Source organism: Rissa tridactyla, chromosome 1, assembly GCF_028500815.1.
Source record: "Rissa tridactyla isolate bRisTri1 chromosome 1, bRisTri1.patW.cur.20221130, whole genome shotgun sequence".
NCBI classification, from domain to species: domain Eukaryota; kingdom Metazoa; phylum Chordata; class Aves; order Charadriiformes; family Laridae; genus Rissa; species Rissa tridactyla.
The window spans coordinates 96,718,586-96,729,652 of record NC_071466.1 but is presented as its reverse complement, the minus strand read 5'-3'; the positions used below and the strand labels follow the sequence as shown (position 1 = coordinate 96,729,652).

General features: G+C 36.8%; 1 protein-coding gene across 5 annotated transcripts in view; it reads left to right on the top strand.

Moving 5' to 3' along the window:
* CASK (calcium/calmodulin dependent serine protein kinase) overlaps positions 1-11,067 on the top strand; it is a 225,486-nt gene that overhangs the window by 122,826 nt on the left and 91,593 nt on the right. For 4 of the 5 annotated variants that reach the window (XM_054189174.1, XM_054189173.1, XM_054189172.1 and 1 more), the window contains exon 6: positions 1,530-1,632. In XM_054189174.1, coding sequence (XP_054045149.1) covers positions 1,530-1,632 — 103 coding nt within the window. Of the gene's footprint in view, positions 1-1,529; positions 1,633-7,191; positions 7,332-11,067 lie in introns of those variants that run through there. The other variant, XM_054189175.1, reaches the window with a different exon arrangement.

Genomic DNA, 11,067 nt, shown 5'->3' with positions numbered 1-11,067 from the left:
ACTTCTGTTTCTGGTGAGCGGTGTCAGTGGCTTCCTTTTTGGATGACAATTATGGTGGTACAGCCTGTCTTCTTTTTAATACTGTCATGGAAATAGTATCACTTTTCAAATGTAGGGTAAAGAGAAATCAACACCACAGTGAAAGGGTACATTTCGCTTATGTTGGTGTAGTTCTCTCATCTACCTTCTTCCTTGCCTGGGGTTAGAAATTTGAGGTTGATCTTTTTCACTCGAAATTACAGCGAAGAGAGAATGTGACAGTGCCCGAAGTGTGCATCTTAACAATTTCAATAAGGCAGAAATTAAATACAATATGCAGAGATAATACCACCTGGTAATACTATTTTAAATAGGAGGTAAGGGATTGAAAATTACATTCATAAATTGCAAATTTCAAAATGGATTCTGGAAGTCCTGATATAAGGTAGCCTAAAGGTAGCGATCATCTCAAGAACATTGTCTTGGCTTAGTATTCTCCTTAGCATTTGAAATGAGAATACCCATGTTAACTTTCTTAATATATCATCTGTTTAAGAATCAAACTTTTATATGGGATTCTGCAGATTTCTGCTAGAATTGTAAAGAGGCTATGCATTCTTACTTGAAGCCGCTTGTTGTAAAATTGAAACTTTTTTAAAGGAAACATGGGTGGTTACAGATTATGACTTTACAGGTAGTCAGATTGAGTTTGTAGCTCTGTGCATGATTTTGAGTTCCTAGTTTCGTAATTTAAGCGGTAATGTATTTTTAAGAAGCAGTACAAAAATTCTACATTCTTCCTTTTAAAATAATATAGTTGACTGCAAAGGGAGGCTCTGAGTAAATGCAGTTATTCTATATTAAATGCAGTAGTTTGGCTATGTGTATTAAATACTAAATTGTGTTCTAATAGATTTTGTCTGTATGTTACTTCCTCCTAGACCGGTCAGTATCCATCCAAATTGACATGTAATATTATTCCATTTTTATACATTACACCTCACTCTTATTAGTGGAAAGACTGTAGAAATCCAGTTTAGAAACCTAAACAATTTCTTGCCTCGCTGGAATATTTATTAGAAACATCCTAGGGATGTTCCTTTTCTTTTCTGCAGTTGGAAAGTGATCAGTGAATTCCATGATTAAGGCTCAAAATAGTGTTTTATGTTCTCTGCGTGAAGGATAAGATCCCACAAAGTGTATCATAGGCAGGTTGTTTCTGATGGAGAATTGAAACAGTGTAAGGCTTAAGTGTGAAAAGTAAAAAGAAATACCAGGTAAGGAATTATAGGTGTTAATTTTTATCTTCATTTTATTACATTTTGTGTTCCTTGTGAGTTCCGGTAAGTCCTGAAAGGATTTTGCTGTGCCTGGGACAATTGAAAGGGAAGCCAATGAAGAAAGAGGGGTTCATGCCAGAAAAAAAATATCTGACGTTAAGAAATTCTTTCCAAAAACCTGAAAAATTCTAGCTTCTGTCTGCAAATTTATGAAAACAAGTTCTAAAATGCAACTGATATAATAATTTGTCTGGGTTTTTGTCTTTTCAGCCACACTGTGTTCTGCTTGCCTCAAAAGAGAATTCAGCCCCTGTAAAGCTTGGTGGCTTTGGGGTAGCAATTCAGCTAGGAGAGTCTGGGCTAGTTGCCGGAGGTAAGAAATTCTCCTTCAAAGTTATATAATGTTATGCATGTCGCACTGCAGAGTTCTGTTCTTCTGCCACAGCCTGGCCTGCAAAACAAGAGCTCAAAAATAATCTTTCACTAAAGACTAACATTATAAATGCACACAGTTGATCTAAATTGCTAACAGAACGTAACGGTGTTGTGTGTACATATTCTGAGTATTAAATCCCTCTAAATGTTACTCAACAGGAGCTTACACTGGTTTGATCAAAATAAAATTGGAAAAAAAGCAAAGAATTTTCCATTTTAATACAATCTTTGGCACAATTCTTCCATGCTTGACGAAGCAAATCAAATAAAAATGCTATCAAGATTGAAATGTATGTCAAAGCAATTGAGTAAGGACTTACTACAGCAGCCTCAATGCTCCCCTATGTTTCTTAGGCAATTTCTGTCAGAATGCTACACTGTTCAATAGCAAAATCTTACTAGTTTTCACACGTGACTCTTTTCTGTGTTTTAATATTTCATTGTAATTATTGCATAAGACATCAATATCTTGATACGTATGTATATTTTTTGACTACTAAGTGTGTTTTGTTTTCTGTGGGTTTTATTTCCTCTAGCTGCCTTCCATATTGTTCCAGACAATAGGGTTATGCTTTAATCAGCCTGCACAGATGAAGACCCAATCAATTTTCTGATGCTTTCATTGACAGAGTAGGAGACCACCACAAAAGATTTTTAGTTTTACTTTTTTTTTTTTCCTCCAAGACGAGTAACTTCCTCTCAGTACCATGCTTCTTCAAAAACTCATATTTCCTAATCTAACTATTTGAAGGTCTGCATCAACATAGCTTTTATATGCTCTTTTAAAATAAAAAGCAAATCCAATATAAGCATACCAGCGGCTTCCATTCCCTTTCCAGATATCACTAATACCCTGGAAATATCCAGATATCCTATTACCTAGAGACCTAGATACATCTTTTCAAAGAAAATACCCTTCCAGTGAAGCTACTGTTGTTTCCTTAATAAAAAGGTCACTCCTTTCTTAACTTTTCCTCCGTTTCTCAAATTTTCTGTACTTCAGACACTTTTTTTTTTTTAGTGGTAGTTCCTACACTTTTGTTTAAGATTCTCTCATTTTTCTTCTTTGTATTCTCAGTGAGGAACTTTATCCATTTCTTGTGTTTCAGCTACTCTTCTGGAGGTAGTCGGATACAGTGTACTTTCTTTCAGACTAGCTGTCTCGCAATAAACCTCAAGTTCAACTTGGAAAAAAAATCCTGTGTTTTTCACAAAATTTGTCATGTACTCCATTACCTGTTGCCATTCACTGTTCTGCAATCCCATCATCGTTCCTCCATGCAATTATCAGTGCTGGTCTAATCTTTCCTTTTCTATATAAAAATGTTTTCATTCCTTTCTAGTTCTGTTTGCAGTACTTACAGAAGCTCCTTTCTTAAGCCTCATCAGTATACTATGTCTCTGTATCTGTATTTTTTGCTTCATCTAGCTCAACTTCTGCTGTATCAGTCTGCCTTCATATTTTTTTTCCCCTGACTCTCAGCTGTCATTTCCAGTTTGTAGCCTTTTCGTTAACAGTGGTAACTTTCAGCTTCAAATTCCTCATGCTTTCAGGGATACCCAGAGTAATTCCTTTATTTATATACCATGGAAGGTCTCGGTTCTACTACTTGTCACAAGCTTTCTCCTTAACAGACTTCTTATCTCTTTCTTCTCATCTTCCATTCCAGTCTTTATACCACAAACCACATCTGGCACTTCTTTTCCTTTCCAGAGTCCTACCTGAAGGCATATTACTGGACAGTCCCCTGCACAGCAGTAGCAAGATTTTATTTCAACTGCATAGTATCACCTCATATGTGTTATATGAAAGTTAACAATACTGTCTGTTTGAACTGGGCTATAAATTTCTTGTAAAAAGTGGTTTATCTACCTGTAAGTAAGTTTAAGTAAGTTATCCATATGCCCTATGGATAGGGTTTGTTTTGTAATTATAACGAATTACAGGCACTACTTATTTCTCAATTGTATCTTAAATGAAATAGAAACTCTCCTTAAAATGAGCAGTGTAATAACCAACCTGTTCGGTTTCACATTCTTTCTCTGAGTTTTAGTGAAAAACATTGATTCAGCTTAACATAGTTAATTATTTCCCTTTCAGCATGGCAATTCCTGTATTTGGGGGTTAACACATCAAAAAAACCAGTTCTCTATTAAATAAAAGCCATTGTGGCATTAAAGTTTCTCGTACAGACCCTAAAACCCCCTGTGCTTCTAACCCATTTCAGTGCTCAGTACATCTTAAAATTTTCACAATACAGAAAACACACAGCCCTATATCTACAGTAAGTGCAACTTATTAGTCTTTCTGTATCTAGGTAACACGTATAACCACAATACTCTAGCAGAATATACCCATTACCAGTATAAATCCCTATGTAGATGACCATGGTGTTCAAGAGCAGAAATGTTTTATTTTTCCTTACTTTATGTTACTTGGAGTAGTTTATCTTTTAAATCAGAAAAGGACAGCTTTCCTTTAGAAAAAGCATGTCAACATTTAAAGTAATTTAGCTGTAGTAAATTTCAACTGACAGGACTCTTCCCTTAATCTTGCATAAAACCCCAGCCGTTGTGCAAAAGGTCGTCAAGACCTATGATGGTCACTCTCTTTTGTGGTAGTATTTTTCTCCTAGAATAGCAGTTGCTATATCTAAAACAATCAGGGGTTACCAGTGTTCTAATTTTTTTTTTTTTTGCTTTCATGCATTTACATTTGTGCCATTTTGCTTACCTTTTTACATTGCCGCACTGGTGCCTGACAAGACCAGATTTTGTGTAGCCCAGGAGAATACAAATAGAAGGGAATTTTCTCCCTCAATGTCTTCTAAGCCTGCTGTCTAGGGCACAACTGTTGCTTCATTTGGGACTATGGGATTTTTTTAATTTGACAAAAGACACCTTTTTTCCAGTGTGCATAAATTGTTTGGGGGGTGAAGGGGATTTTTGTAATAAGGTTAAACTATGTCCCAGGTATCGAAAGTAGTTCAGTCTAAATCTTATTGATATAACTCCAAAGGTAGACTTGTGTCTATCCTTATATCTAAGGATTATAATTACAGTGTTCTTTTGAGCAGATAGAGGGTTATTTAACAGAAGTGTAAGGGAGCTCATGGTAACAAGCTATGCCATCATACTGGATGTCATTAATGAAAACTCCGTGGAATAGATTTTAGGAATATGACTGTATTTTATCAGCTAACAACCCAGTGGAGTTTATTTTTTAAGAGTGTTTAATTATTATTAAATATGTACAGACAAAAAAAAGAGTACTCAGCCATAACTCATTTTTCATAAGACCAGAAGGCAAAATGTAAGGAAATACTTTTTGTTTGCCTGTAAGCTGAAACGCAATGAATAAGAAGCTTGTACATCATCTGAGTTAGAGGAAATTGTTTTCATGAGCTACCAATCTCTGAAGGTCTCTTCTTGCAGTTCTTATGATCAGAAGTGGAAAATTTTGCTAAGTATATTAATTTAAAGCATTGAAGTAGGTACTTTAAGAGGAAATTCTTTCAGTATACACAGTAGTTACAGATTATCATAATTTATAAGTGTACTCTTTTATGGAACAGGATGTAGACAAGAAACAGTCCATGTTCGCATGGTTATGATGCAGCTGGAGTAGTGGAACCTCTGTGAAGTCAGTGATATAACACAGCAGTCTTATATTGTGATCTCTGCCTTCTTCCTTGGATAATTTTTCTTCCAGAATGTAATATGAGTTTCACAGTATTTTCTTAAATAAATGTGACATCCGATTTATCAGATATCAAATATCTTGGATGCTAAATCTTGGGATTTTTAGCTAGTATATGGTATAAAAGTCTGAAGGAACAAAAGCTTTTGAGTTCAGAAGTGCTATTTCCTTCTTATAACCTACTTATTTTCTCCTGTTTTCAACTTGTGCAAAATAAGATAACTATATAGACCTAAATGGTATGAAGTTCTATACTAACTGTCAAGTCGTACCTATGGGTAGTTAACTGCTTTTCACTTTCTACCTTTAGCAGCAGAATGTCACAGGTACCATGATGCTAATCCAGTCCAGTATTGATTTTTATGTATTATTAGCTCCTCTAAGTTGCTTCAGAATCCTACAGTATCTTCCAGTATCCTAACAAAATCATCATCATCTTACTGGAAAACATCTTAACATGTTCTTTATAGAACTACAGCACATAAATATCAAGTGTTCTTGGTTCTTCGTCAGCTAATCTTTTAGACTTACTACAAAAATAGCAAAGGCAGGCATTAGCACAAATTTCCCTGTAAATAAGACTATGGAACTGGGAGGGGAGAGTTCTCCTTTAAGTTCCTTATTTTTGTTTTGTTCCCATCAATGTAAAAATGATCATAGAATCATAGAATGGTTTGGGCTGGAAGGGACCTTTAAAAGCCATCGAGTCCAACCCACATGCAATGAGCAGGGACATCTTCAACTAGGTCAAGTTTCTCAGAGCCCTGTCCAACCTGACCTTGAATGTTTCCAGGGATGGGGCATCTGCCACCTCTCTGGCAACTTGTACCAGTGTTTCACCAAACTGGATCTTCTTGGTGGTTTTATAAACCTCATTTTAAAAACCATATTTTTCAAATGTTGTTTTTTTCACACTGTGTAGACTTCTTTTCCTTTTCATCATCAGTGTCTGAATGATACAGCAAATCTTTGTTTTCCATTGAGAGGTAAATATGTGTAAGCTGAGGTCCTACACTAATATTCTTCTTTCACTTAAAGTGTAGTGTTTCTTTCCTCTGCAAAGCAAGAGCACGATTTCACTATTTTTTTTTCCTGAAAAATAAAAAATATAAGCCTCTTCAAAACTTTGCCTCTTGTTTTATTTAAAAGTTTACTTAAAAGATACAGCTGTGGTTTACTGTCTCTCAGAAATTCCACTTCACATCTGGGTCAATTTGAGAGTGTTTACAGGAGGCTAATGTTTTTTAAAGTCAATTTAGTCAATTTACTTCCTCCATCACAGTTTTATGGCTGAAAAGGCCATTGAGTCAATTATTGTAATTTGTCTGGTTAACGTGTGATCTTGCATTGCTCATTTTCTGGACACTAATATCCAGTTGTCCAGTTGTCTGCTGATGCATCTTTTAAAATACATTTTCTTCAGACAATCTTTTGTGCTGAAGCTGAATTGCCTTTTTTATCTTTTTTTTGCTTTTTTTTTTTTAAATCTAGTCATCTCCTCTGTACACCTGCTTTAAACATCTCTATTGTCTGGAGTAATGTGGAAAGGAATTAAAAGTAGTAAAGTATTGATCTATCTGATCTGTTGTGTGTGATTCTTCGATTCCTTCCACATTATTCTGGACATGCCACTCTTGTAGAAACTCCTTAATTTATGAACATATTTCTTATTACACTATTGTGAGAGGTCAGATGGTGATGTTTATTAGTACCTCACATTTTTTTCCTAAAAATTATTTGTTCCAGTTGTTTCCTTATACATCGTTCAGATACTACTGCTGTTGAAAGACTTCCTTCTGATATCTTGGTCATCAATCCCCTGCCTTAGGGATGACAAAATCTGATTGGGTCTCTGTATATACTCTTCTTCTTGTGGAAAGCATAGCCCTATTGTCTGGAATAATATGGAAAGAGTCATAGAAACTAAATTATCAAAGGTAAGTCAAAATTTATCTTTAGTGCTTGTGAATGATATCAGATTGACAACACCTGAAGACCGAAGCTCTCAGTTTAGCCACAGGAAAAATCAGCAAAATTAGCAGTTTTATAAATTTCCAGACTACCGACATGTCTCAAAACTGGCTGATAAGTAAGCTTACCTCTAGAAGTAAGATGGCTAATGTCTGTACCTATTCAGGCATTGAGTGCTTCCTAAGTCAGCAAACACTTTGATGTAGGCATGATTTATTCATAATGAATTGGGTGGAGGCAAGTTTCACATTGAATACATACCACTGCTGAGTCTTCATATACTGATGATTTTCAGTTAATGCTACTCTAGAACAGATAAGAAGAGCTAGAAGTACATAGACAGAAAATTGATTCTAGTCTTCCATATCATTTCTTCTCACATACAGACGCAACTAAAAATCATGTGTGTAGGCATGCATGCAACATTTATTTGAATAAAATAATGTTATTTTTTCATGGTTAGTCATTTGAATATATCCATGAGGGTGTTCTTACATCCTGAAGAATATAGGACCTGTGAAAAGGCAGAAGTTATCTATTAAAGAGAGAAAAATACCTTTGCTTACTGTTCTTTCTCACGCTGCCTCCAAAAAGTTGCAAAGGTTCTCCCAAAACACCAAAGAAAATGAGAAAGCTCATTGAATGTTTTAAAACAATTGAACTGCTGAGAAGAATTTTAAAATTTTACACTGGATGTGTTTAGAAGGCAAAAACTAGATAATTCTCAGCAGAAGTGATACTTGGTCTAAAGAGCAGTGAGTATCCATGATTTTAGAAAACTTTGCTGTGTATAGATTTTATCTTGTTACTGATACTCACCTTACAGGTCTTGCAGTTGCAACATAGGAAAAATCCCTATCTATGTAAGTTCATGTGTGCACTCCATTCATTTTGCTGAGCTAAGCAGAGCTCAGAAGTGCAGCTCAGCAGTCCTTGCTTAGGTCAGTTTTTAGAATAACCTCAAAATCATCATTTTACTCCCTTGATGAACCCCGCGAAGTGGTTAGTTGTCACGAGGATGACAGCTGCCCAAGAAATGACTTTAAGCTTTTTAGTTTCTAATACATACATGCAAATATATATGCATTTTTTTTTACTTTGTGTAACTGGACAGTTCAGTCTCAACCAATTAAATTTTTGTTTGTTCTGGGTTTGCTTTTTCATGGAGATGAAATTGGGATTTTCACCAGCACCACACCCCTCCCCATCTAAAATATCAGGATCTTGTAATGTGCACAAAAAAGGATATGAAACCAAATCATTCTGTAATTATTTTCACTAATTATAATCTAGCAGTGGTAAATGGCAGGCTTTTATTAGGTTGGCCTAGCCTTCTTTCTCATTTCATTTGTATTTATGGAGTTCTCATATTAAATTTAAAAGTGCATATTAATGTTTAGTAGTACTGATTTTTCAAGCATGCTATTAAGTTGCATCCATTTTTCATCTAGTTTATAGTAGCAGTCTGTTGGGGTCTTAAACAGCTGTGTATAATGTTACCTATTATTGAACTAGTCTATTCCTTCCACTCAACATCAAGCAGTTCATTAAAGTGGATTTTTATGGTATGCTGGTTTTGAACCAGGGCAATAAAGATCCCGTTCTTCTGCCTGTGGTCAAAGTTCTTTAATTTCCAAAGGAAGAGAAGAAAATTTGTGATGAGCAGAGAAGGACAGTGGTTTTTAACCATAACTTCTGTCAGTTTGTCTGGAGGAGCTCTTGAGCGCTAAGTAAACATGCAGCCTCACATTCTGATGTGATGTCAACAGATCAAGCAAAATAGGAACTTTGAAGTATCAAGAGGCTACAATTTGTCTATTGTCACATAGAAAGTAGGAAATAAACCTCAAGAAGCTTGTTCTGTTAAAAAAAATGTGTCTATGGAAAAAAACTGTAATATGCTGAAGGTCATTGATAATGAACAGGGTGCTCGCAGTGGATGGCTACTGCATAAGAAATGCTTGCGTATTATGTTTTGTCTGCAATTTTGTTAAGCATACTGTTGCAAGTTATGTTTGCTTTTTGTTGTTATTCACTAGTTTTGTAAGTATTTGTGTATTTCCTCACCCTGTGGTCAGGAAGTGAAGGGGGGGGGCAGGGAGGAGGAAATCCGAAATTGTTGTCCACCATCAGGACCCTGCTTTTGCAAAATTTGGGGAAGCTGATTAATGCTCAGTTTCAAGAAACTATTCTGTTCTGCATATATTTACAAGTGCATATAAATGATGAAGGATTTTTCTTGCTTATCAATTTCTGCAAAGTAATTTTAATTTGAAGCACTATTTGCTGAAGGGGAGAAGGAAGCAAAAAAATACACACTTTTCATGCTCTCTTGACACTGTCAATTACTGATTTTATACAGACCGTGATTAAATCAGGTAAGGTGGTATTTGAAAACCAGAAATGAAAGAAACAAGCTGTATCTTTGGAGGAAGATTAATCTTATTTTTCCCCATTTAATCAGTATTCTGTTTGTTAATACTAGCATAACCACATGTGGTGGGTTGACCTTGGCTAAGGGCTAGACTCCCACCAGCTGCTCACTCCCTTAGCTCAACAGAGCAGGGGGAGAAAGCAGGATGAAAAAGCTCATGGGTCAAGGTAAATACACGCAAACTGCTTACCACTTACCATCACAGGTAAAACAGACTCGAGTTGGGGAAACCCAGTTTAATTTGCAGCCATTTCAAATAGATTCGGGCAGTGGGAAACAAAGACAAAAATGAAGATACCACCTCCTCTCCTCCCCTTTCCAGGCTCAACTTCACTCCCTCACTGCTGGCCCCCTCAACCCCCATCCCCAGGAGGTGCAGGGGGATGGGGAACACAGGGGCTGTGCTCAGTCCATAACAGCCCCTCTCTGCCGCACCTCCCTCCTCACGCTTTTCCCCTGCTCCGGAGTGGGTCCTCCACAGGCCTCAGTTCCTTCAGGAGGAATATCCACCTGCTCCAGCATGGGGTCCTCCATGGGCTGCAGGGAAATCTCTGCTGGGGCATCTGGAGCACCTCTTCTGCTTCCTCCTGCTCTCACCTTGGTACTCACAGGCTCACTTTTTCCCATATTCCTCACTGCCAGACAATGTTTTTCCCTTTCTTACACATGCTTTCCCTGAGGCACCACCACCTTGGCTGCTGGGCTCAGCGGTGCCCTGCCAGTCCATCGGAACTGGCTGTGTCTGTCATGGGGCAGCCCCAGCCACTCCTCACAGAGACACTCCCGACTGCCGTCACCTTGACACCGAAACACCCACACCCAATAATGCTGTTGTATTGCTTATGTAGCATGTGCTGCTGCTAACTATGCTGTTTTACACCATAGGAGAAAATGTAGGATGGGTAACTGTTGCCAAGGTCACATTTTCCTCAGAACAAGATGTTCTATAGGTCAACCTTCACCGTACTGCAAATAACCAGCAGAATTAAATGCATCGGCAAAAAAAACCCAAAACAAAACCCCAAACCTTTAGGTCTGCTTCTCACAGCACGTAGTCATTTTTTTTGCCAAGTTCATCTCTGCAATTGTTTACTTAAAATACAAAGAAGGTCCCGAGCTGAGAGGAGTGACACACAATTATTGGAAATACCCATTAAATCAATTTAGATATCATTTGACACATCGAATTCTTAGTTTCATTAGCTACTTAATCCAGATGACTGTATATCTCCCTGAACTTTAATGTCTCATTTAAATAGCTTTGTTTG